Source organism: Python bivittatus, unplaced genomic scaffold (assembly GCF_059951505.1).
Source record: "Python bivittatus isolate LINGU-HERP-01145 unplaced genomic scaffold, Pbiv_v1 ctg000670_np1212, whole genome shotgun sequence".
Lineage (NCBI taxonomy): Eukaryota > Metazoa > Chordata > Lepidosauria > Squamata > Pythonidae > Python > Python bivittatus.
This window is the reverse complement of record NW_028277094.1, coordinates 1,336,746-1,364,254: the sequence shown is the minus strand read 5'-3', so window position 1 is coordinate 1,364,254 and position 27,509 is coordinate 1,336,746. Positions and strand designations below refer to the sequence as shown.

Below are 27,509 nucleotides of genomic sequence, written 5' to 3'. Positions count from 1 at the left end.
TGTTTTTTTTTATTTTCAGCAGACGTTTCTCTAATAAACACATGTGTTTAGTTTGCTGTATTGAATTGCCAAAGACCCTGCTTCTCGTTCTGTGAACAAACCAAACTAATTATTTTGCTTTTGGAAATATTTGTTTATTTTTGTATTTTAGAGAAAAAAAGGTCAGACCTTTTTATTTTGGTGCTGCTGGGTTCCTCTAGTGTTTCCCTCTCTTTGTTTTTAGCTGCTCAGTCACTCTGGTTTTGCATTTGGTGACCTTTCTTTTAATTGAGAGAGGGACCTTTATTGAAATCACACTCACACAAAGGCATTGTTCCAGCATCTGCCATATCATTTGTCACTTGATCTTGATTATTGTTCTCCAGCCAGAGATCTAGGGTGACAATCTATAGTCCAAGAGGCTATTTTAAGAGCAAGCTGGTGAATCAGTGGATTTTGGCAGTAGGAGGTGAAGCAACAATTATGGTAGGAGGTGAACCCACCAGATTTTATTAACTGAGAGCACCATGGTGCTTTTTCATGTAGTGCCATTAGCAACAGTTACTGAGCCATAGACATTTGTAACAGCTAATCAGCTGTGTCCACTGATGTCTGTAACAAACCAAAATGAGGTCAAAACATAGACCTCTATATTACGACATCATTGTGTAAATGATACCATAATCGTCATGACTTTTGACACAAGTACGTAAGTTAAAGCATTTGCACCATGTAACCATGACATAACTTTAATCACTTATCCCATTTGCCCCCATGGAAGCTCATGGGCTGATCTCACACTAAGCAGTAATCTGGTGGCTTTGGGTTTGGCTCCATGTGTGGTTTATATAGCTGTATTGTGTGAAATCAGACTTTATCCAGTAAGCCATATCTAAACGAGTCATGATCATGATGTGTGAATCAAGTCAGAGGCTTCAGAACAGATGAAAAATATGTAAGATCAGGCTGTCAATGGGCTACTGATATTTATGACTCTTCACTACCTTCTGAATCATAGGCAACAATATTGGTTTCCAAGAAGCAACTAGAAGGCAGTGATTGTCCTCCACACCAGGCTTATGCATCTGAATGCATCTTGTTGCACACAGGTAGCTCATACCAGTCAAGTATGATAGACTGGGTGAGCATAAGGCCTGATCCAGCAGGGTTCTTCCTACATTTTTATTAAAAGCTTTCTAAAAATACTTGGTAGCCCATGTAATCTAGGTTCTAGTTATCATGTACATGCTAGTCTTCGTTGTGTTGCTGTTACCTCCACCTGAAAGAGCCATCTCAAGTGGGCTCTGATCATTGATCTAGTTAATGCTGACTGTGGTTAACAGCTGTGCTGGCAAACTCTTAAACCGATTAAGGCAAGAAGATAGCATTTGCCTCAGGGAGGAGGACTGAAATAATTCAAGGTTGACTCTCAATTATATTCATCATGGTCTTCAGGAAAGAAACTTAATTTCAGCACTTCCCTGAGCCAAGTTTTGAATGAAATATTATTTCTGATTATACAGAATTTTTTAATAATTATTTAGGCTTTATTTTTAGCTGCTTTTTCCCCTCCAAGAATTCAGATGGCATGTGATCTGAGTTTTTGGGCATCCTCTACATGTTTTCCTTGCATAAATCCCACCAGGTTGGTTGGTTGGTTGGTTGGTTTTTTGCATCACACTGTATTCCAGGAATCCTGGCTTAATAAATCATGATGTGAACAAACAAGGTAGTACAGAACTTGTTTGCCTGCAGTGCATTCCTCTTTCCTTGAGAGCAGCCAACCAAACCATAAGGTGGTTGTTATATACAAGTTCACAATTATTGTTAAATGGACCCAAATAAGTCAGGATGATAAACCAGCTGTAAACCAATCTTTGCTAAAATACTGCCCTGATTTCTCTTTACATTATATGCAAGTATTGTATGCCTAGGAGATTATTCCTAAAACATCTGTATAGAATTGCTATCTTATTGGATGTTTCAATGTTTCCTATTTCATGGATTGTTTTAAATGAATCATAGTGAACATTCTTGCTTGAGAAAAAATAGAGCTGAAATACCCTAAATCAGATGCCTTGTTTTCTTGATTTCTGATGTTCATCTAGGATGTGTGCAGTATTTGGTGGGATCTATTGCCTCCGACACTCCATAAAGTGTCTTGTGGTGGACAAAGAACTTAGAAGGTAAGTCTTGGGAGAGGTAACCTTCTCTCTCTTTTATATAAACAAAGCTACAAGATGAAAAATGCCAGAGTCTTATTTTTTTAAAAAAATGATTCTTCAAAGATCTTCCTTGGTATTAATAACACATCAACCTTGATTAAAAATAATTTGTGTATAGGTCCTCCAGAACTAGGAAAGTGGGTTTAGAATAAAGAAACTAAATTAATTTCCCTGTGATATTACTGCAGCCTCCTGATCATCCAACCTTGGAAGACAGATCATTTCAGTTGCCGGGGGTCTGGTGATGAGTGATGTTAGTTTTCCTTGTGGCCTTACCTACTCTAATTGATTTTCATCAGATGACAACAAAGCCCTCTGTTATTGCATTTTTAAAAATGAAGCTCACCTAAAGATTCATCAGATTAATCTTTGCTGATAATGCATGTCACTCTAAGAGAAAAGGCTTTAATGAGTTTTTAGGTAGATTGTTGTCATAAACTATGCTGCCCTCTTAGCCTAGGATGAATTATTTTTCCAGCAGTGTTGGGCTTTTGTGCAACTTCTTCAAGTTGGTACAAAATCAGCTGGTGTTCCGTGGCTGCAAAATTTGTACTGATGGGGTTGTGCAAGCCCAAAGGTGACCCAGCTTGTTCAAACTGCTAACCCATAGTATGGTTACGTTTAGCATGACATCTGTACTTATTTTTATAAATTAAGTTTTATGATATTATAGAGTGCCTTAACCAAAATTTGGGTTACTTAAGTATCCTATGATAAACAAACAAGGCAGAGAATGAATCTCTGGCTAATTTCCCTAATTTACCCTAGTTCTCCAGGTATAGAACTACGAGAATGGAGTAGTTTATGATGGGGCTTCTTTAGTGTCACTATTACTCCCATCTGTGTTTTCATTACCCCCCCATGCAGAGTAGAACAGGGACCCAAAGGATGGGGGATGTAGCCTTCTTCCACCCTGTGTGTAGCAACTCCAACTCCTATTGGAACATTGCTCTTATCTTGTTACCAAAATCAAAAACATAAAACCACAACCCAGAAGTTCTTATCAGACAATCATTAAAAATATGGGTGGGACATTAGCAGATACAGGAAAATGTATTTGGATGTGGTTTCCCATGCCGTGCACCACAGCACCCATGAGTTATTGCTGTATAGGTATGTCATGGGCAGCCCTCTGGATTTTGTTGAACTCCCAACAGTCCCATCCAGCACATTGGAGGGTTGCTAATAGTCATTCAGCAACATCTGGAGGACCACATGTTACAGATCCTTGACTTAGTGTGGGAGTGTGCAACATCCATGTGCCTTTCAAGTGAGAAGAGTTACATAGACATGTTTCTCTCTTTCTGAGCGCAAATACAGTGATGAGAACCCTAGAGCAATTCCACCTGAATGTATTTAGCAGAAACTAAAACCTAAGAAGCCACATGGGGTGGTTGGTTCCTAACAGGTGTCCTCCATAAAAATTAGAATCATAGAATTGGAAGGGACATTAGAACTCAGCTAGTCCAAACTTTTGCTCGGTGCAGACTCCAGTTCCAGAAAGATAGCTGTGTTGATTTGCTGCAGGAATGTTTTAAGAAGTCTTGTCTTAAATGCTCATACATTTATTAGGCCATATACTCGAAAAAAGTTGTTGTATACCACTGTTGGATGTGTGGCTAGTTTGGTTTATGGCACTGGAATCATAACTAATCCCATCCAGGAACTCAGAAATTCCTCAGGGCTAGAGAAGACAACTGTCCACTCTATAAAACGTGCTTGATGGGTTAAATGATCATTCCTAGGTAAATGAGTACAGGCTTGATAATTCTTTGAATGCCAATAATGCTATCTGTAGCCTGGTTTCACACACACTCTTGGAACTGGGGAACGGTTAGAACTTGGTTAAAGAAGTGCAGATTGTTGGGGGTGAAAGCTCATAGGCCGAACTTCTCAGTAGCAGCACTTATTTTATGGAACAGCCTCCCTTTAGAAATGGAGTTGGCCTCTATGTCCTGGCTTTCCAGAAGCTCCTGAAAACTGAGTTATAATGGACAACCTATGGTAGTGTTTCTCAACCGTGGCCACTTGAAGATGTGCGGACTTCAACTCCCAGAATTCCCCAGCCAGCATGGCTGGCTGGGGAATTCTGGAAGTTGAAGTCCGCACATCTTCAAGTGGCCAAGATTGAGAAACGCTAGCCTATGGCAAGTGAAATGATACCCAGGTATCCTGCTTTTATGAAGGTTTTGGTTTTATGGTTTTAGAATTGCATATATTTATTTAAATGCTCAGATTGCTTAAAATTACAAGAGTCTTGCAATCACAGTAGATGTAAATAGGGTAAACAAATCAATATTACGCAGTGGAGGCTTAGTGTGTTGAAAGAACACAGCCCTAAAGCCATGCCATCTTGAGTCTTGGTAGTAATAAAGATACTACAAACAACACAGCCTTTTCCAGGCAAATGAGATAGCTGAGAAAAGTTCCTTTTGTAGATCATGCAGTTAATATAATTAGATTTATCATCTGTCACATCTCAGAGTGTGTAGCAACTTTTACTTATAAAGCATTATCTGTAAGTATGTATGGGTGTATGCTCTATAAATACTTTAATAATTTGGATATCAATAAATACATTTTGCAGGGAGTGTTTAAGCTGGTCCCTTAGGATAAATCCAGAAGCCGTATCAATCCAGTGTTTTTATATTCAGCCCAATTAAAATGTCTTCAGGATAGATGATCAATAACCCTCCTTGTTGTATGATAACTGAACCTCCAGTGTTTAAATGCTTGGGTTGCTTATAAACCTTGGAAAGCTTTCCTGTTACTTTCTCATATTTTAGCTGATCCAAATGACAGTGCTTTTATGCTACAGTTCATCCAGAAAAAAACATCCAAACCTGCTTTTCGTCAATATCCAAAACATCGTGGTCCAAAAGCATAAACTAGCTCCCTGGCATTTTTCTCTCCATAGTCGGTGTCCCACTCAATATATTGTGGGCACTGTCAGAAGACTATCTTCTTTGCCAACCTTCTCCTTTGTCGGATTGGGTGAGATGGCAAGTGCTCTTCAGTTCATAAAGTGATAGCAAACTGTTTGTTGCTGTTGTAGTTTTACTGCTGGGGAAGGTGCCTGTGAGGTTCTCTGCCTTAGTTGCCAAAGATCCTTTCCAGTCTAGCTGGCACTATAAACCTGCCAGCAGTATATCTTTGGTGAGCTCTTTTTGCCAGTTGTGGAGGGAATGGTGAGGCCTCCAAGAAAAGGTGGCCCTTAAAGAGTCAAAGAAATTAAGAGAGTGGCTGGGATCACATAAAATACTAAACGAAATACTGTAAACTGTGGTTTACAGGCCACAGTGACTGACTTCACAGATAGCACTAAGTGGTAAGTAAATAAATCACATGATGGCTTAGCACAATGCATGAACCCAGCATTTGATAAGAAGGCAGGCAGATAAATAAATCTGTTTACCGTTCCTGAATCCTCCCGTCAACTTAATTGTATTGTCCCAGATTCTGCTGATGTAATGGAGTGTATATATTTTTATAAGCCTATATTATATCCTTCCTTAGCTACTCTTTTTCTTAAGCTGAGTTGCCCCAAACCACCAGAAAAATAAGGGAGAACCACATTAGCCCCATGCCAACCAATGTACAAAAAGCTCTAACATAGACCCAACTGTCCTTAACCTACTTTGTGGATTGTACTTTTCCCCCGGACCCAGAAGTTGAGATCTGAACCAAAATGTTGACAATGGCAAACCACTTCCATACTGTTGCCATGAAAACTGCACAGATGTGTCCATGAAATTGCCAAGAGTCAAACTTGACTCGAGGGAGGCTTTATCTTTGTAAGGTTTTTCCCCCCCTCTAATAATAATCAGAAAAGTTTGGGATGTTCCCATCTGGGGAAAAAAAATGTTAGGGTTGTATGGATAATCAATAAAAAAAGGCATGTCAGAGTCCAAATTGCTGTGATAAAAATAAATGTAATGCTGGAATTAAAATTGCCATTTTTTTTCCTGTAACTTTGTTGAGCAATTACATTTGGAATGCTTTGTGCAGTTCACTCAGCATCTGTGGAAAAAAGGGGATATTGTAGAGTTTTTAAAAAGGGTGGATGGAATGATCAAGAAGCTAGGGTAACTCTCTTTCAAGGAAATGTGACAAAGTTTGGGGCAATTCAGCTAGCTAAGGGAGGATATAATATAGGCTTATAAAATTATATACACTCCATTACATCAGCAGAATCTGGGATAATGCAGTTAAGTTGAGGGGAGGATTCAGGAAAGATAAGCCAAAGAACTTCCTTACACAGAATATAGTCAACATGTTAAATTTGCTACCATCAGAGGTGGACTGAGTTCCTATATTATGCAAATTCAGTTTTTCGCTTAGCCACAACAATCTGTAAGCCATGAAGTACAAACCACAGCAACTGAATTCACCAGACATGTACTAAGCCAAAATCAAATAAGCCACATTTTTGCCACCAGAAACACGAGCAGGAAGATGCCACTGTTCTCATGTCCTCGTTGTACACTTCCCAGAGACAGAATTTGGAACCAGACGGACCTTTGACTTGATCCATCAGGGCCCTCTGTATGTTCTTATGGCAATCCCCTCTTGAAAGTTGGAACTCATATGACTGATGATTCCATTCCTTCATTGGAAGGTTCATTGTTCTCAAACATTGCTTCTGTTTGTTGCCTGGGTGCTGTAGGACTGGTAATAGGAATGCTTGATATTAATGTTCTTGTCACAAAATATAAGGTACGTGCAGATCTGGAGCTTCTTTGCTATTAAATCACTGGAGCTGAAATCCATTGAAGTGGTGGAATTACTTGCTTAAGAAATCATCATAGCTCCTTTATTTGAAACACATTATATGGCTTTAATGCAAAAAGGCAAGAAAAAAAGTCTCTCTCTCTCTCTCTCTCTCTCTCTCTCTCTCTCTCTCAAAACAAACAGCAGGAGCAAATCTGTAAAGGCCAAATGCTTCCCCTCAAATGTATTGGGGGATAGCATATTAGGGCTCAAAACATGACTAGGGCTTTGCTTTCCCAAAGGCCCCAGTGCAATCCCAAGCTGTCCAAGGAGATCTAGGAAGTTGCTTCTGGCTCACAGAGCTCCATGAACAAATAGTCCACTTTGTATCATGCAGCTTTCAGTTTTTGGCAGGTCTCATGGTCCTAAGGAATGCTTGAACCAAGGTCATGCAATTGGATTAATAAGCTTGGCCACCCCCAAACTTACATTTGTCCTTCCAAGATTTAAGTCTCAATCACTGCAGATAAGGCTTGTGTCCCCAGAAGTGTGGATGTTGATTATATATCTTAAAAGAATGCTGAAGAGAAGGAGTGGGGGAATAACTACTTTAGATCTGTAGTGAATCCTAATTAAACCAAGAAATGTATTTCTGCTAATGGAACTGAAGGCCAATCAAATTTGTTGCCTGTTTGGAAGTGATTTTCCCCCCCGTTTTTTGCCTTTAGAAGGCTGAATATTGCATTTCCCTCCCACTTAGCTTCCTTTCCCCTTTTAATTCAACTTCTCAGTTCCTTTATGGTACATAGAAGTTGTTTATGGGGTTTCATTTCAATAAGATTTAAAGTGTTTTAATTTGTATGTGTGTATTTTGAGGTCTGCGTTAAAAATAACCCTCCGCGTTTTACGTTGAGCAAAGTTCTGAGTGTGCTTCCAAGGAAACTGCCGGCCTCCAAACGAAAGGATGTGACAAATGTAAATTTATATTTCCACAATAATAATTAAAAAATATAGCAAACACTGTAATTTACATATCTTTCCTGAATTATTGCTTGCTGGTTTTGTCAGTGCTGGTAAGTCCATTTCAAGGATGTCGCCCCTAGTCCATTAGTTTGGATAATGAGCCCTATAAAGTACATTTATAACTGGTGGCACTTGGCAAGGAGATGGATTCTAATTTTCATCCTTTTATCTAGACACATTGAAGAAGGTCAATGGAGGGTTCTGTATGATTCATTGTCTTAACAGATATCAGATGACAGAGAGACCTGATAATGTCATTGTATAAAGTGGCTTCCTTATTTGAGCATGGCACTCGAAAGAATTCTTCTGCTGATCTTCCTTTTTTAAAACTAAAAGTAAAGATCGGTTTTAAGAGGGAAGTTGCGCTCTTTTTCTCTGCTCTTGAACAAATCTCTGACATTTGCCACTGTTGAATGACGAAGCAAGAAGAAAAGAAAGAATTATATTTTTCTTTCTGTGGGGTCCTGTAATATGACATACAATCTACCTTCCCCCCTCTCCCCATGCAGGAATGTACAAAAATAGTTTTATAAACAGTAGAAAAGAATTTATTTTGATGTAAATGGTGACTCCAGCATTCTGGCTTGCATTTTTGGCAATATGTAATAACTTTATAGCAAAACAAATGGGGCATGTAAATTGTCACAAGCAGAATAAATTCCTGTGTGTTTCGCTAATTCAGTTCATGTTATTAATTTATCATTTCCTCTGTCGAATATTCAGTTGTGATTGCTCTTATTTACATAACCAACAGAGCACCATCTTACAAAAGGGAGATATTGGTAGGAAAGATTGCCGACATTCTTTAAAAAAAAAATGGGGGGGGAAATCTCTAAGTGGGGGTCTCTCTGGTCTTGGAATGCTGCTCTGTTGGGTGAGAAGAAGAGAGGACAGTGCAGTGGCTCCGAATGGAAATGCTGTGATGTTCAATTGAGTATCTCATTTGTTTTTCTGTGGCTGAATTTAGCTAAAATATGGTTCGCATGGTTTTGACTAAAGATTCTAGCTATGGTTGATGGACTATGGTTCAGATCTTAGGATGTTACACAAGTCTAGCCAATTGTGATTCATTTAATTAACTATAATTAAAGAGACCAGAGCTTAGTGTCTTGTATGGACCAAGTCTAGTAAAGACATTTAAAACTCAAAAGTATTCTTAAAAATGAGGGAGGGAGGGAAGGAGGGAGGGATAGATATCTAGATATAGGATGATAGCTTGATTCAGATTATATAGATTATATATAGTCTGGGGAAACATTTCCCCTGGTACAGAAAGTATAACAGCCTAAAGAGGATAGTGTTATGGGAAAAGTTCTAGAGATAGTTGAATATTAAAAGCCTCCTCCATCATTATAAAATGTTGCTAGCTTTCTTTTTCCTTGTAGAATTAATTAAAACAAAAACAAAAACAAGGAGAATTTTGTGTAAACAACATTGAAAATAATCCATGTTAACAGAATTTCATGTAATAAAACCAAGAGCAGACTAAAACAATGTAGACATAAAAGCAGGCAGACAAAACTCTTAACTCATGCTAAAAACTTAAATGAAAGAAAACATGTTGGTGGAGGTAATCTTTAGTCTGTAAATATTTTATATTCATAAATCTATCTAACAATGGCACAAATCCTTTTGCTTTTCTAAACTTTTTCCCCCTTATTTTTCCAACAGGTGTAAAGCAATCATCGATCATTTTGGCCAAAGAATAAATGCAAGTTATTTTGTTGTGGAAGATAGCTACCTTTCAGAAAAAATATGCAAAAATGTATCTTACAGGTAAATATTAAGACAAGAATAATTAAAAGTGCATGTTTACTCAAAAGTAAAACTCAGTGCATTCAGCCAGACCTAATTTCAGGTACACTTCTAACTTCATGTATCCTCATGTTCTTTTTTGGGAACCTCAAAGATGGTGGGTATCCATCTTAATCTCAACTATCATTTTTACCAGGCTGCCTGGATTACTGTGAAGTTAGTGCAGGCTGGCCAGAAAAAAATTCTGTGTAGACCTATTTTCTTTTGCACCCCCATCTTGTTACTCATGCGCTGCTTTTTAGCATATCAGCCCTTTTAGAAATCAGCCAATGTTATGCCCTGGGATGCCCTAGGTTCAAAATTAGCTTTTGCTTTGCAAATGAGAAAAAGTCTGCTATAATATTAACTAATATCTCCCCTTCCTTGCATATGGATGGCCCACCTGTTCCTTCAGTGTCAAGCTTGCATGCAGAAATGGACACTGTCCTGCTCAGAGACTTTAAAGGGTTGGAGCCCAGATAGATATGACAAGGGGACAGGGGTAGGATGGTTTGAATTCTCATATTGCATTTCCCTAGTTGAAATCTCATGTGTTTGCTAAGGGTGCTGTAAGTCTGTTGGGGAGAAAGAGATATGCAAATATTCATTCGGCTTACGTTCCGTACCTTTCTATGAGATCATCTGCACCTGTGGCATTGTGTTTACAACAGTCTCCCTAACTTGATACCTTTCATATGTGTAGCATTGGAAGACTACAAAAGATAGAGCTGCTTTTAGGTATTGCCTATTGATGCTACATTTGCACTCCTGTGTGCTCTGAAGCACCTTTTGGAAGGTCAAATCCAGTGTGCTGCATAGACCTACCATGCAGATGGGTGGATAGGCAGGTGGCTGGATATGTACGTGTGTGTGGTTTCAGTCAAGGGAAACAGCAAGGAGCAGTAATCCTTCTTTCCTTCATCGTGGGAAGTAGTTGTTCTACTTTATTCTATTCCAGTCAGACCATACTTGGAATACATTTCTGGACCCCACAATTCAAAAATGACAGTGACAGATTGAAGCAAGTTCAAAGAGGAGCTACCAAGATAGTCAAAGGTCTGGAAGCCAAGCCATCTGAGAAACAGTTAAAGGATCTTGGTACATTTAGTGTATAGAAAAGATGGTTAAAAGGAAATGCTATAGCCACCTGCAACTATCTGAAGGGTTGTCATATAGAACAAGGAGAGGACTTTTTCTCTATTGCCCCAAGGGGTAGGACCAGAAAATCTGATGACAGTCCCCTCTTTGTGTAACATAGTATTGTGATAATCTTGAGGCCTGATGACCTGACTTTACATTGCATGAAATTGGTATTCTCTGTGAGCAAAGATACAAAAAACTGATGTGCAATCCAGGAAAGTAATTCAGACATTTATTAAGGTGCACACAATTGAACCATCTTGCATTTCCCACCCATTCTCCCACCCCCTGTCTGACTGTGCTTCATTTAGGCTATTAACCTTTGCAGAGGCAATTATTAGCTAGTTAATGGCTGTTCAAGCTTATTACAAAGCTGTCATCCTACTCTTGAGGATCATACCAATAGCCTGTTAGGTCCAGTTTCCTTTCCATCTCAGAAGGATGGAAGCTTCAGGAACAAGGTTACCAGAACAGGGATTTGTCCCCTTTTCCTCTGCTCTTAGGTCACCATCTTTGTTTATAGAAAGTTATCAGTTCAGCTGGAAAGAAGCAATTGGAGATAATCACTCTTCTTTAGTCTTCAAAATGATATGTGAAGCTATTTAAAGAAGAGTGATTATCTCCAATTGCTTCTTTCCACATCAGGAGAATCATAAAGATATTTTTGCTGGATCAGCCTAAAAGGCTGATCAGGTCCAGCTTCTTATTTCCTGCAAGAATCAGCTAGATGCTCCTCGTTGGTTCCATAAGCAGGATAAGAAAACTGTAGCTCCTTCCCACCACTGTTCTTCAGCTAGTAGTACTAAAGAGTCAGGCTGGGAAAGGAGGCAACAGTGAACACTGCCAGAAATTTTAAATATTCTCTGAGTGTTAGCTACCATTTGATCTCTGTTCTTTATCTTTTTCTATAGTATTGATGAATATATAAAGTAGGAAGAGAGCACTTCTCATCCTTCCAAATGCTGGTTTCCTATCTACCATCCTTTCCTTGCAGTTTTTCATTGGGTTCTGTGCTGTCTTACATCACCAACACATCAGCAAATTGCTATCCATGTCAACTCTAGAGCAATCAGAAATGGACTATAAATAGCTTCTGAGTGAGGAACAGAGATTGAAAAACACAAATCAAGTTCCCAGATTCACCCAGTTAGCAAAACCATACCTGATCTGAAAAATCTGTATAGTCTTTCCTTGTCAAGGAGAGACAATTGGCCAAGTTAGTGTGAGGGAGTAAAGTTGGAGTTGCTGTCTGTGCTTGGGAGGCAGGCAGAAACGCTTCTCACCCCATTTCGCTCATACATTCATTCATTCACTCACAACTTTACCCACAAGCATCCAAGCTGGCATGCCATGACAATTGAGCCACACCCTGGCGTTTTCAAGGACATGCCTACGTCCAGAGTCCAAAGGCAACCTCACCCCACCCAGACTCTTAGCTTAGAAAAGCAAATGTAAGACAGGGTGGGGAGGTCTGTGTGTGTAGGAGGAAAGGTGATAAGCCATCAGGATACAGACGGGGAAGCGGAGGCGGTGTCTGAAGATTGGCACCTATTACAAGCAGGCAAGAGGACTATCAGTCAACTGTCAGGACCACAAGTTATGGTGAGCAGCATATCCTGGTGGGAGTCCTGCCTGGAGCTTTGCTGGGAGCTCGGCAGCAACTAGAAAAGAAACAACCATATTGAGGAAGTACCTCATCCCAACTAGTTCAATAACTTTTGGGAAAAGGCAAAGGTTGTATGCTACTTTGTAGACTTTGAGACTTTTGTCTGAATGGAGCATTAGAAGACTTGAGTATAAAGGACTGAGTATTAAAGATGTATTTATGTGGCAACAGCAACTTGCAAGTTCTAGAAGGGTGGAGTTGACCTAGAGCAATACCCTGTTGTTGGGGAAGGTGCGTGCTGCAATAAAGCGTTGTGTACAGATTTGTTACACTGTGGCATGTCCAGTCTTGGAAAGCAAAGAACCCTCACAGGTAGATGAATAATAATTTCATCCCTCATGAACTTTTCACTGGCAAAGTAATGTTTATAACTCTGTTTATCAGAAACTACACTTTTCATTTTAGAAAATGTGTCTCCCCATAGCAGAACTTGTGAAGTTCATCTTTCTCCCCACCTTACTCACACATTGAGTTCAGGTGCCAGTGACATAAAGATGAGCCTTTGTGTAAGCTAAAAACTTTGATCCCCAGAATAAACCAATTGCAAATCATCCTTGAACACAGGTTCTTTTAAAATAATGTTCTACAGTGCTCTGAAAACAAATTTCTAGCTGGAAGGCAGTCCAAGAACAACCATAATAAAGTAGCATACTGTTTTCATGTTGGTGGTGGTTGAAATCCAAACAGCTCTTTCTGGCAAACTCAGGTAATAAAATAGCTCTGGAGCCCAAGGAGGTAACCCTGGTGCCCTCTCTGGTCATTGACAAGGGTAGTCCAACCATCTGGAAGGCGCTAGCTTGCTCATCACAACCCTGGGGCTTCTTATACAACATTTCCTGCTGCACAGCATTCTTGATTGTCCCTTTAGTTCCCAAAGTGGTTTGCACAAAGCAGGAGAAGGTGGTTGGGAGCTTTAAGGGAGCTTTAATCATAGGCACGTATGACAACTTGTTGCTTGGCGTTTGGATTCTAGCGTTTGAATGACTGTGCATATTAACTGTTGGTAAATGTTTGCATATTAGCACTCTGTGAAATAATTTGCCATTTCAAATGGCTTCATGATGGCTAAGCATCACATTCCATATGGAGTCCTCAATATCTTCGTTATATTTTGATGGCTGTTAAGCAAGAGCTGTAACCTTTATATATGCCTGATTTGAGTCATTATTAATTTCTTAACGAAGCAGGCCATATGTGAAAATGTCATTAAACACGTTCAGATTACTGAGTGTAGAACATTACTTTCATTGGGGCAATTTGTGCTGTTTTTGATGAAAACAAAGCGTAGATCCATATGGCTCTTTTTTATTATGCTTGATGATAGAGTTTTGCTTATTCGCCGGCAGGCAGATCTCCAGAGCCGTTCTCATAACTGATCGATCCATACAGAATGAGAGCTCTGATCAGCAGGTGAGCCCACCAGCAAAAACTCATTTCCCCCTTCCTCATACACATCTACTGTTCTGGATTAATTTTGTCTCGATATTTACACTGGTTTGTAAAAATAGACTTGGCTTTTCCACCTTTGGATTCCTTGCTAGTTAATAGGGAAGGCCTTACGTTCTAGAACTCAGATTTTGGAAATATTAGTAAATGCTTGATCCATGAAATGTTTGTTAAAAGGAGGGATAGATTCTCATTCAGGTAGCCATACATTTGGTCCGACTGAAATCAGAAAAGTTAGTCATAGATCTCAGTGGATGAAAAAAAAATTGCACATAGAACTTAGAAGACCAGGTGGTGGGATTTGAAGGTGATGCAAGTTGAAGAAAGAATTTCTTCCTGGCTTTCTTACAAATCCATAGCGGGTGATATTTTTCACCATGCCAATTGTAAAAATGTCACATGGAAATCTCAGTAATGGAAGAGGGTGTTGCTGAAATTAAGTTCTCCTAATCCCTGCCATTCCCTTGAATCAAATGATCTGAAGAGCGTCATGCATGGCAGTATGGCAGTACTGTATTACACAGAGGTTAAAAAAAAGAGAGAAGTATTATTTTATATTTATCTTTTATCTTTATCTTTTATTTATTATATTTTATATATTTAAATATATATTTGCATTTAAATTTATGTTTATATAATAAATATATAATATATTTATTTACTATATTTATTTTTATAAATATTTTATATTTATATTTTATGATGATATTACATAGAGGTTAAAAAGAGAGAGGTAAGGTACCCGCTCCCCCATCCCAAACTGGTTTGGAAGTTCAGTTTCGCACAGATACTGGTTTAAAATTTGGAAATATATGCTGGGAAAAGGCTAATAGTTTTGAAGGATTTTTTTTTTTTTGCAAAAGTTACTAGCAGAATTCTTTTTTTAAAAAAGGAGGGAGAGGTGTTCCCTGGTGAAGTGTTTTGTTTCCATTCCAGATTTCCATTTTGACTGTCCCACCCATGGAGAAAGGCCAGCCAGCTGTTTGCCTTGTTGAACTGTGTTCTTCAGCTATGACATGCATGAAAAATACATGTGAGTACACTGAGTTTTCCCAAGGGCACTTCTGAACTGGAGATCAGATACAATTACATTGAAGCATGAATTGGTTTATTGATAGAATTGGGACTAGAGGTGGAAGAGAAGAAGCTTAAAGAAGAGGTGGGATTACAAGCCATCTTTATAGATGCATGCAAATCACTCTTTTATTCGGTAGCTTACAGTGCAATCACAGATACTCATGAGTTATGCAATAGGCTATAGCAGTCAATGTGATTGATAAGGTTAACCTTGCTGATTAGGCTAATTCATATGTGTATTGAAATTTATTATAAGGGATGGATAGGATGAAGTCATACCTCTCCTATAAAATGGATCCTTTGGATTAAATAAAAGAGCTTGGTGTCTAAAATAGCTATTTCAGCTTAGTTCCTTTGGGCTCCCAGTGCTAACTGTTAATCCTTCACTCCTTTCTTGTTTCTATTGATCAGATTGTGCTTAGTTCAACCACCTTAAATGGCTTTTCACTAGAAAAAGAGAGGAAAATTCTGACCTGATGGGAGCTGAAGATTATAGTTTTTTCATACTATGCAGAAATGGGCATTTTTACCGTAATTTTCACTGTTGTGGTAAAGAGATGTTACTGTTATACTATGCGGTTGAGAACGTGTGGGCAACCTGAAACCCCAAGTTAATATTTTTGAGTCCCTGTTTATTTCAGACAATGCCTGCTAAATAGCAGAGGCTCTGTTTCCCATCTCTTAGAGATGGAAGATACATCTGGATGGAATAATGTGTGTAAACCCTAAAGTGGAAAATTTCAACCTCACCCATGTGTGCCCGTATTTGGCTTGGATACTTTTCATCCTTGTTTTATCTGCTGTGTTCCTTGGCCCATACAAAATATTGAGTATGGTCCCAGGCATCAGAGTGTGGTCTTTTCCTGTATTAGTGGGTCACGTAGTTCTCCTAAGGCTTTCTTGGAAATGCTGAGTCCAGCTCCTAACTGGCACAAAAACAGAAGCAGCAGATGCTGTTAATATTGATGTTTGCAAAGGAACAACTTAAAGGAAATGGTACCTTATCAGTAAGATTTTGATGATTTCTACACTAAGTTTTTCAGAGTCAATAGGATGTATTGTACTCTTAAAAACTCAATATGGAAGTCAGAAACACCTTGATGTATTGAAAAGATTGATTACACAATATAGAAGACTTTTATCAAATACCCCAAATGTGTAATTACAAAGACTTTTATGAAAACAAATTTGTGGCATTTACAGTAAGGCATCTTCTGGCAACAAGGTTTTAATTTTTTAAAAATTGCATTAAAATGTGTTTTTTGAAAAATCAGAAAACTTCTCAGCCTAATGGGATCCTGTCTCCATTTACTATTTTTGCCACCTGAATTTAAATTCTATTCCAACAGCAGACCTATCTAAAGGAAAAAGGAAAAAAAGGCAGTAATACAACAAATGCTGAAATATTATGAAGTCCCAGGTTGACAAAGAACTTTATAGGAAGAAATGAAAAGGCTGCTTACTACCTGAATTATGCTGGATTCAGAAGCATACAGACTACAGTGCCTAATCCATTGCGCATTCATCTATGGTTCGTTGGATAAGCCACAGTTGACTAAGTACACGCACAGTGTACAAACCCATCCAGAATATTATACTTATATGGCAATGTAAACTAATTTGTTGCACTAACTCCAGTTGTCATCAAAATGCAGTTGTGGCACAAGGACTGAATAATTAGTTGGACTCAGAGATCCAAACCATGATTTGCTTGGCTCTGACTTAGCGTTAGTATGAACTTGATATCTCTCCCTCCTCCCAGTGTGGAACGGGGGGTGCAGTAATACAGTATTTCCTAAGTTCACTAAAAATAAATCTAAAATCATTGCCGTGAGGAGTTAAATCCTATGATCTTTATTTTCCAACAAAACAACTTTGCATCGCTTGATTTATTTTCTGTCATCTTTCCTGTGTCTCCTGGTCACAGAACAAAGGCAAAGATCCATAAGGATCAGCTATACCACACTTCCAGCTGTCGGCCTTTCCATTGCTATAAGGGCTAGAACCTGTTTTGCAAAGAAATGGAAATACTTTTCAGATATTCCCCTGCTTTCATATTTGTGGGGATAGTAGGTTATTTATATGCTGTGGATAAGGCACTTCTTTCCTTTGCAGAAACTGTTGCACACTCTTTCCAGTGAGATCCCGCAGGGGTGGCCATTCCCCCAAAATGCTGCCGGTCCGTGGATTAGAAGCTTAGCGGGACCCCCCCCCCCACTTTGCAACCAACATTGTAAATTGGGAAGTTCTGCTCTAGCAGAAGAAACAGCTTGCCTCATTACTTACCTGCACTTTACGTCTGTGCCTACTTCTTCCCCCTATTATTAAAATCACTTTAATAAGCTTTGGAGAAAAGGCTATAATTACGTATTTACACTTCAGGTCAATTGGACTGTTAATGCTCATTCATTAAAATGACAGATCGTTATCTTAATTTTTTTTAAAACTCTGTTAGAAGGCACCACAGGAAACCTCCGCCTGCAAGCATTTAACACTCAGCTTTCTTTCTTTTTTTTTTTCCCTACTGACTTATAACTATACTGCCGAATGAAGGATACAGGCAAAGTCCTTGGCAGAAATTCCCAGATGCTTGACTCAGCATGGCTTGACTGGATTTTTAGCTCAACCTGGGCTGAAGATTCTCAGGTGCAGGACAGAAAATAATCTTTATCGCATTTGGGGAAGAAACCATTGAAACAGTTGAGAATGTTACAGCATGGATGTACCTGTTCAGTGTTCCAACCAGATGCCCTTTTCCCCAATAGTCCACTCAGTTTTCATTTCTTTCAGTTTTCTTGTCCCACCTAACCCCATCTGTCCAACAGCCCATCAGTATCCCGAATTGCTAAACTATCCTAAATAGGATGGAGGTGGGGAGAGATTGTCCTCAGGTTTTCCTATGTTCCCCCAATCATGTTGCTTCCTCTCTATTTTCCTTCCTTGACTACATTTTAGCATAAAAATTCAGGACCTGTTGTTAACATGTGCTAGTTCTACAATCAATAGAGTAGTTTTCTCTTCTAGATTCCAGCCAGATGGAAGGACTTAGATAGCTTTCAAGAAAGGTCCTTCATCCTTAGCTTTTCTTCCTCCTCATCCTTGCCTTCTTCCCCCTGTCTCCAAACCTTTAAGAAAAAATATTCACAATTTTGAATGCCTGGTTGTGAGTTATCATACAGGTTGCTGTTGCTTTGGGGAGCACAGGTTAAGATCTTGGTGTGAACCATTCAAGACACAAAGAACACTGACTCTACCTCTATCACAAGGACCCTGCCCTGACATTGCGACCTGTAGGAGATCACATGGTTTTCAGAGGCCACCTGCTTGTCCTCTTCATCTGCATTGCTTCCAAGTATGCTGTGCTTCAGCCTGAATCATTCTGAGTAGTTGGCATACAAATAATTGCAACCAATCAATTCATGTATAAGTAAACTCTTTTCTCTGCCTCAATCAAGATCTGTCTCTTCCACCAGGCTTTTAATCCTCAATGGTTGCAGTTTTAACATTGTTGTTAATCTTCGATTTTGTGTTTTTGTTCTTTTGTATCGTTGCTAGTCACCTTGAGTTTTCATTACCAATAGAAAGACAGGATATAAATTGAGTGAATGAATCAGCAAATTGAATAACCACTTTGCTCTTCCATTCTTTCAACAGATTTGGTTCATTTGACCTGTCCTTCCATTCAAACGGCTAAAGAAGATTTGACACATGTAGTGGAGCAGTTATTCAGTGTTGCAGAAACAGGTGAAGTGGGAGCGAGGGGTAAGAGTTTAAGATTTAAAGAAATGAAGATTTACAATTTTTATTTCAATTCAAGGTGCTTCTTTCATCTGGCTAGATGTTTTTTTCTTTCTGGTGCTGAATGTGTGTGCCTGTATTTTTTTACAAGTATGAAGGGTATGTGGAGGTTTCAGTTCTTTCCCCCAGAAAACTTTACCAACCTCTAAGGGCTGAAAAACAGCTCCGGAATAGACTTGCTGCTCCAGTGATATCAGTGGTGGGCTTCCAGCTGTTTGGGAGCAAAGTTGTAGCCCTGTTTCTACAACTGATGTAGACTTCAAAAGACCTCCACCGTCAATTCAGTTTTATGCATGAGGTTTTCTTCTTTTCTATTCTCAATAGCAAAGAGAGCTGAAATAAAAACTCGTTGTCCCTTCGCTTGAAGCAGAACTTCCAGAACCTTTCTAATGTGTACTGCGATCAAGAACTAGCAGAGCCCAAATAGAAAAAAGTGACTAGGCTGCCTCTGAACGTTGTCTTATCCTCTCTCTCATCCCCGCTTCCCCTCCCCTTTCTTTCTTAGCATTAATCTTAATGTTTAAAGTGATCTGGTTTTGAAGTGATGTATTGTTTGGAAGCTGCCTGGAGTTCTTTCAGAGGAAGCCTGTGATCAGGAGAGTCCTCAGGTGCACTGAGGCACTGAGAAGCTAGTTTTCACTGACACATAGGCCTTTTTATCATCAAGATGAGGTAGTAGTCGTATTTTAATTAAAATGTCAGAACAAATACTGTTGGAGTTATTGAAAATGAATCACCAGATAAAGTGAGCACTGGGCCATGGCAGGTCAGAGAAGCAAAGTCACCTAAAGGAAGAGGACTTTATTCATTTTCCTGCCTAAATTATGAAGAAGTAACTTTTTTTTTTTTTTTTAATATGAGAAGTAGGAACTTTTAATAATATTTGAGAAAAAGCTCCATTCACTCCTGGTGGACCGTCCCTCCCAAACAATATGAAAAGAAATGAACTATTCTTTTTTGGGGAACAGTCATTTGACAGATTATAATATGTGTAGGCAACATTTTGCCCACAGGCACAAATGAGTCTGTGGATAATCTCCCTTGTAGCCTGCTAGGTGCTCTGTCCCACCTGCTGTTTTTTTTAAAATAAACTTTTAGTAATAATAATAATAAAAAAAGATGGGAATCTGGGATGGCGCAAAAAAAAAAAAGCAGCAGCTTCTAGTAGGCATGCTTTTCGGCCATGCAAAGTTCCTCCTGAGATGATAGAAAACAGCAGTGGGTTTGGATCGCTAGTCTTCTGACAAATGGGAGTTCTGAAACTGGCTGTGTCCACTGCTAGGGTAGGTCCCTCAGGGTAGCCATTTTGTGAGTGTACCCCCAGGAGGCTCTCTAAATTCCAAATGTGCCTCTGTCCCCTAAAGGTTTCCTCCCCCTATTGGATAGAAACGTATATACATACATTCATATTCATAGGTAATAATATGAACGTGTATATATGATATAATATTATGATACAATATTCATACGTAATAGAAAATGAATATATTCATATGAAGACATACATTCCTACAGAGTTGAATCCCAGTTAGTCAAAGTAGAGCCAACTGGGAGTAATGAGATTTAGGTTAGTAGCTTAATACCAACTTAATTCCATTGGTTGCAGTACACTGTTTTAGCCAGATTTGTGTTTGGTCTTGGACTGTAAATAAAATTTGATTGATTGATTAGCCAGATTTGGGGCAGGGGAGGGTGCACAGACAGGGAGGTGCCTTTAAAGGAAAATGCCATTGAAACCTCTGTTCCAAAACTCAAACTCTTTAAGAAATAGAGCCTATTACTCCAGGATTTAATTTCTTAGAATCACGGAGTGGGAGAGAACCTTAGGAGACTGTCTGGTTCAATATCCAGCACCATTCAGAAAACCCAGAGCTGGGGCATTCCAGAAAAATGTATATCCAAGCTTGGTTTGAAGAACTTCATTGAGAAAAGCCTATGATAACCCTCCTAACAACTGATATCAGGGTCAGACTTACTTTTAGCATCAATACATTTTGGATTTGGTTATTCTTATGGTGGTTTTTTGGGGAAGACTCGGCCATAATCTAAATTTATGTATTTTCTCCTGCCCTGTCCCAAGTGGTTTTAGCCAAGAGCCTTCCCTCCCTCCAAATGGTATATATATATAGCCATCCAAGTAAAATAAAACCTTTTTTTAATAGTAATTTTATTAAAAATTGCACTTACAACAGGAAAAAAACTAATACAAACTAACAAAAATAAAAGAATAAAAAGAAAAAAATAGTGCAGGAAAAAAAAATAGAAAAAAATGAATATAGTAAATAAAAGGAAAAGAAATATATAAAGAAATGACTTCTCCCTTCATTAGAACAAGTATAAACAATTTTAGTAACTTATCACCTTCTCTTAAAATATAACAAATGTTCTCTTCTTCCCATATCCCATCTCTTATTTATATACAAATCCTTAAAACCTCATCATTTCAACAAAAGTCCATCAAGGGTTACCAGAGATAACAACATATCTATTTTAACCTTGAACAAATAAACCAACTTTACATTCCTTCCTTTTACTTCTAACAATCCTGATCTTTAGTCCCTTCAAATAATGTCCTGGAATTTGATTTCTTTTCATTTTTTTCTTTGTCCCTTCTCACAAAATTCTTCAAAGCTTTAATAAGCCTCTTTTGTAAATCCAATATAGGAAAATTATCCAGGTCACTCTCTTGGTTTGTTATTTGTATATCCCTTTTAATTAGTAAGACATCAGCCGGTTTCTTTTGCATGTCCAGTGTAGCATCTTTTTCCATGTCATTCTTGTAGCCTGTCATTTTTAAATCCACTTTCAGTTCAGTCTGAATCTTGTCAGGTAAAACTTGTTCCTCTTCTGTAAGAACTTTTTAACACAGTTATCTATAGAGACAGATACTCTTAAAATTAACTTCTGGGTCCATTGTTCGAAAATAGTCTTCAATATGTCCAATATTAAAATATTTTGTTCCATTCTATATTAGTCAAATTTAAGTGTTCTTTTCCTTTAATTGTAATATTTAGTTCCTTCTAGTTCCCTCTAGTGTCCAACCTTCAAAGTATCATCCTATCATGTTATTTTAAAGGAATTCAAAACAAAAGCATTTTCCCATGGGAAGGGTTCTTATAATTAATTCCAAATTCTTATTTCAAATCCATCTGGACCCTTAGTCCATTTGTAACTTTCCAGAATCAAAGTTCTAATCACCCTTTTGCTGTTTATTCTCCCCTCAAAAGTTTTTTTAAATACTTAAACTTGTACTTAAAACTTCTTTAGCTAAGGATTGAAGGAAACTCACCCAGTGTTTTCAGACTTGCTGATCCAAAGGTCCCTAAGAGCTGAAAAGCAGTTAACAAGTGATTTCCAAAAGTGATTAGAAAAGGAAGTATGTGAACCCAGTGTCCTTTGAAGACATCAACTGTGGTTTGAGCAAGATGGTTATTCCCTCGCCTCCCAGAGCTCTAAACCTGCCAGAGACCGCTGTCTTGTGGTCTCCTCGTGAGGAGCAGCTGGTTTGATCACTTGTGGCCAGTCTCTCCTTGTCTGGAAAGGAATTATGAAAGCCAGTCTACTCATCGGCTCTTCATTCCGCCATGGTTGTCACCTCTGTTTTTAGTGGAGCCATCTTTAGTTCGCCATTTCTTCCTCAGAAGTCCCAAGTAAAATAAAACCTAAGCATTGCTGAAATCTCACAAGACCATCAATGTTTCCTCTGACAACTTGCAAATAAATCTTTCTTAACAAGCCTGTAAACTTTGAGTGCTCCCACCAAGCTGGCCCTGTACCTTTAAAGAAAATTCCCAATGTTTTGCCTTTCACATTTTGCTGAATTCTTCCAAGTTTCAGTTCACCTGAAAGCTGGATACTAAGATGGTTGCCTTGTTGTTTCAGAAGGTGAAGACGAAGGGGAAGGGCAAAAACCTAAGGTTCTCTGGTCCGTATATTTCAACATGAGGGATTCCTCCAGCGTTGTCAGATCTTCGTATGACAGTTTACCCTCCAACGTGTATGTTTGCTCTGGCCCAGACAGTGCATTAGGAAATGATTGTGCTGTCAAACAGGTAATTTTTTACCTTTTGGGGTAAGATGGGAATATAGACAATGAAGGCAAGCAAGTTCTCCCAGGCCAAAAAAAGAACGTTGGGGCTTATTAAAACCTTGAATAAAGCCAGACCTACATTCTCACTTGCATTAAAATTATAATTGTTTTTAAGCTTCTTCCTTGATCTCAGTTAAAAAGAACAAATGTCCTTTGAACTGTTATTAAAGAACAGAGTCATCAGTCCTCTTCTGCAGGGTAAATATAGATTTGAACCTCTAAATTTGTATGCTTATGTTACTATCCATCCCCCCACAATGTGTGGAACATCCATAGCTTTTTACATGTTGAAAAATTTGATCTACTGAGGGAGAAAAAGAATGTGCACCTTTTATAAACAATGATTAGGTTTACAGTTCCACAGATTTCAGACCAAATCATAGTGAATTCAAAATAGCCTAACCCATATTACCCAGTGTTCCAACTTCTAAATTATTTCTCCAGCAACAAAAAGATTGTAATATTCCTTGAAGTTTCTAATAAATGAATAGAATACCTGAGTTAATATGATGTATAATATGTGACCACTGAAAGAATCTCCATTCTAATCTAATGGCACCCAACCAGTTTCTTTCTTTCTTGTTTTTTTGGCAAACCTTTTATTAATATAATGAAAGCTGTGTGTTTTCCCATAACTCTTTGATATTTTTTATTCTCTTAATAGGCAGATGATTGCTTTGTGAAACAAAATTAAGGGTTAGCTTTTGAAAAAAAATCAGATGGACATCAGGGTGGTATTAGATCTGTTTTAAAAAGTAAATTGGTATCAGCTATTTGAAAAAAAAACCCTGAATACTAAGCTCATTTAAAATGTCTTGTATGTATATACCCTTCTTGCCTACGTCATTTAAAAATTAATGGTTGCTAGACTGTTCTTGGTCTCAGAATTTGAAAACTTTTCTTGTTTGGTCATACCGAACCACTGAGTAATGAAGTTGCAAGCTTATTTATCTGTTGCTAGCCAGATTCTAGGATGAAAACTATCCATGTTATGTTGTGGGGAAAAGTAAAAACTCCCCCTTGGCTCTCCTTCTTTTGATATCAATTGAATTCAAAGGATTCTGGCCTATGGCATTGTGTTCATACTTCTTTACCTTGTTCCCTGTCTTTTTAACACAGAGGTGAGCTACTTATAGCCCAAGGGCAAATGTGACCCTTGTTCTAACTTCAAAGTCTTCTGCAGACAATGTATTCAGGTAAAAAGTATCCTGACAGCTTGGCTGCCTGAGAGAGAACATGAAGTATTAGAAAGAGGTGATGATATGAGGGAGGGAGGGAGGGAGGGAGGAAATAGGCCAAAGTATCTAGCATATCTAGCTGCTAAAGTATGTTGGCCACCATCTGTTCTCAAACCTACGTTTGCTAAGGTAACAATATTACACAGGAAGGGACCCACATAAAATGAAAGATTGCCAGGAAGCCCCCAAGACTTCTAAACTAATATATCGGTTTTCCAACAGGCTGAAGCCATCTTTCAAGAAATGTTCCCCAATGAAGAATTCTGCCCCCCACCTCCAAATCCAGAAGATATAATCTATGATGGAGATGGAACTCAGCCAGAAGATCCTGGATTCAGTAATCCATCAGAAGACAAGACAGAGAATGTGTCTGAGAAGAGCCTTAAAGAAGAACCTCCTGAGGAATGAGACAGCGACAAGGCCAGAATTGAAGCCACATGGCTCCCAATTCTGAGCAGAGTTTGAACAGTTGTCATGCATCATGTGTAACTCCAGGAATTTGGGTGGGACCTTTGCCGAGTTGCTTAATAGACTGAATTGAACTGGGAATATGAAGGGCCTTCCAGTCATGGGTTGAAAAGTACTACATGCTTGACTCATTTCTCCCGGAAATCCATGTTAATATTTTGTAAATGAGACTTTCCAATCTTCCATGGATTTCCAGTTTGCCAAAGTCAATAGTAGCGCCGTATGTCATTTGGTTTGTTTTCAAAAGAAGGACAAACCATTCCCGCGCATCTCCTCCCATCACCTCTTGTTGGGAACGTCTGTGTTCTGTTGTCAGGGATATAGCACAAATTCTTCTTACTGAAAGGAACACATTTCAATATTACATGATGCGGTTTGGCTTGCTGTACAGAATATCTCTGAAGTGGCTTCAAAACTCACTGTGATAAACTCAGTAAAATTGCATAATAAAGTAGATATTGTAGCTTTCTTGGACATGGTGGTTTGAGTGCATTTTTAAACATTCCAACACCTGCTTGCTAAATTTGTCGCTGTAGATAGATATATGAATCTAATCAACAGTTTTTAAAAAATCTTGATTGGGGTTTGCGGTTCACAAAACAGCATTATTTTGATTCTTTGCACAATGTCAATTTATATGGAGGAAGGTGCATTAAAGTCAGCAGAAGTTTGCTTTTCAGTCCTGCTCCCCTTTTTGAGGTATATCCATGCAAGTAGCATGCCTCAGTAGTACAGGAAAAATGAGGACTCTGAGATGTATAACTAGGTAGCTTCCACTTGATCTTCCTTAACCTGGTCAACCAAAGAAGATTGAACTGGTTCAATGACTGAACTAGAAGAGAAACAGTGGAAAAATAAGTGCGTGCATTCTCTACACACTCTCCTCATTTCCTAGATTAATTTCATGTGCTTCCTGTCCTGCGCATCGAATCAGGGAGAATCAGTCCAGAATTAAGCAATAACTCCTAAGAAGTAACCCAGGAACACATTTCAGAACTGGTATATTGTGAATAAATGCAGTTGGCAGAATATCAGCCCTGTTGTATAAAATCTACCTAACAGCTGAGTATCTTTGTAGCTCGCTACACCACAGTTTAAAATGCAAACCATTTGATAAAAACCATAATCAAGCAATCATTTTGAACGGGGACACTAAATCATGAGTCTGCAGTAAAATCCTTTGGTGGACAGTCAATGTTTAATAGCAAAAGCCCATTTCTTTTTCAAACATAACAAAATGTGTTCAGCATCGCACCAGAAACATAAGGGTATCACTGATAAGCAGTGTGGCCATAAGAAAATCATGGCCAAGCTGACTCTCTCTTCTAGTTGCAGAGTTCATGGTGCCTGCAATAACCAGGGAAACCCTGAGCTGTTCCTTTATATGAATCAGAAAACAAGAATAGAATCAAATTACCTATGAACGTTTAAAAATCTATCAAACAATTCAAATGAAAGGGCCTGTTCTCAAGAGAGTTCAGCAAGAAGGGTGTTCTACAGACCTTTTTCATTTAGAAATGAGCTTTACAACATGACAATTAACAATTCGCTTACAAGAATATTTCAAATGCAGTCATTCTGAAACTGCAAGGCATCGCGCTTGCAGATGAATGCTTTATTTTGCTAATGCTTGTTTTAAGGCTTCTTTCAAATGCCTAGGAAACAATTGTCAGGTAGAAATTAAACAGGTAATGCATGTAAAGTAGACTCAGTCAGCTTCAACGTGAGTGTGATTTATGTGTGCCTGGATATAATATTTCTCCATGTCTGGTAAGATCAGAACTTCTACCTGCCTAGCATCTTGCCAGACTTTAAGGAGGGAATTGGATAGCCATCAAAAGCCTTCATAGGGGTCCTGTTGAAGGCTGGAAGGAATTTGGTAATGATGGAGCAATCGTTGCAATTAACTTCTTGGAAAGACATTAGCCTTCATCCCCCCCCCCCAAAGAAACCTAACAGTTACAGAACTCTGCAATGGGGGGTTCTGAACAGGCTCTTCTCCCTATCAGTCCACATGAACGTGGGGTGAACAGCTGGTGCAGAGGATGTTGGACAGAGGAAATCTCTGGGAACATCTGACTTCAGGTTTGATATGACGTTATGTCTGCCAGTAATGTATTAGCACTCTTGTAGCTGGGATTCAAATATTTTTTAAATAAATGTACATAGTAAATAGGTTTCCACATACCATCTGTGATAAGTATAGGTGTCTTGCAGAGATACTGCATCAGATCCCTTGATTGATCTTGACACATGCTATGGAGAAAAGGGGACATAAGGAGAAGCAGGGAAGCAACATACATGAGTTACACTTGCTTAGGATTGGTTACCCAAATAGGAACTCAAGAAGAAGGCCAAGAAGAACTCTTGAAGGTTTCTCCAATTTTCTAGCTAGAACCCAGAACCCTTCCCTTCCCTATATGTCTTCCCTTATAGCTGCTGGTGAGGGAGCATCTCTTAATCTCTCTCTCTCCTTCCCATCCCCAAATTTGTTCTATCTCTGCTCTAATCTGGAAGGAAAAAAAATTAGGGTCTAGCTGGAAATGGGATGCACAACAAGAACAGTTGGCCACCTAAGGATTATGCAGTTTCCAAAAGGTTAAATCCCCTACTGTTTGACAAGATTTTGAAAGCAAACCCCCAAAGTTTCAATCTGACACTCCAGAAAGCATCCACAAACTCTTTTCATGTCTTCTCCACTTGTCAGATGAACTTTTCAAATATGCTTTCACTGTGCTAATTGAGCACCCAACGGTATGCTGTACAACTACTTCCAAATGAGAACTGGATAGTTTTGGATTGCTCCAAAAATAACGTACTAAAACCATTGTGGATTTCCCCCCCAACCTTCCGAA

General features: G+C 38.7%; 1 protein-coding gene across 2 annotated transcripts in view; it reads left to right on the top strand.

Annotated features, from left to right (window-relative positions):
• CHM (CHM Rab escort protein) overlaps positions 1–25,128 on the top strand; it is a 61,351-nt gene extending 36,223 nt beyond the window's left edge. The window contains exons 9-15 of one of the 2 annotated variants that reach the window (XM_007426297.3): positions 2,088–2,165; positions 9,609–9,713; positions 13,884–13,947; positions 14,920–15,016; positions 18,715–18,804; positions 22,741–22,910; positions 24,409–25,128. In XM_007426297.3, coding sequence (XP_007426359.2) covers positions 2,088–2,165; positions 9,609–9,713; positions 13,884–13,947; positions 14,920–15,016; positions 18,715–18,804; positions 22,741–22,910; positions 24,409–24,594 — 790 coding nt within the window. In that variant the 3' untranslated portion in view covers positions 24,595–25,128. Of the gene's footprint in view, positions 1–2,087; positions 2,166–9,608; positions 9,714–13,883; positions 13,948–14,919; positions 15,017–18,714; positions 18,823–22,740; positions 22,911–24,408 lie in introns of both variants that reach the window. The other variant, XM_015887755.3, reaches the window with a different exon arrangement.
• The last annotated feature ends 2,381 nt before the right edge of the window (positions 25,129–27,509 follow it).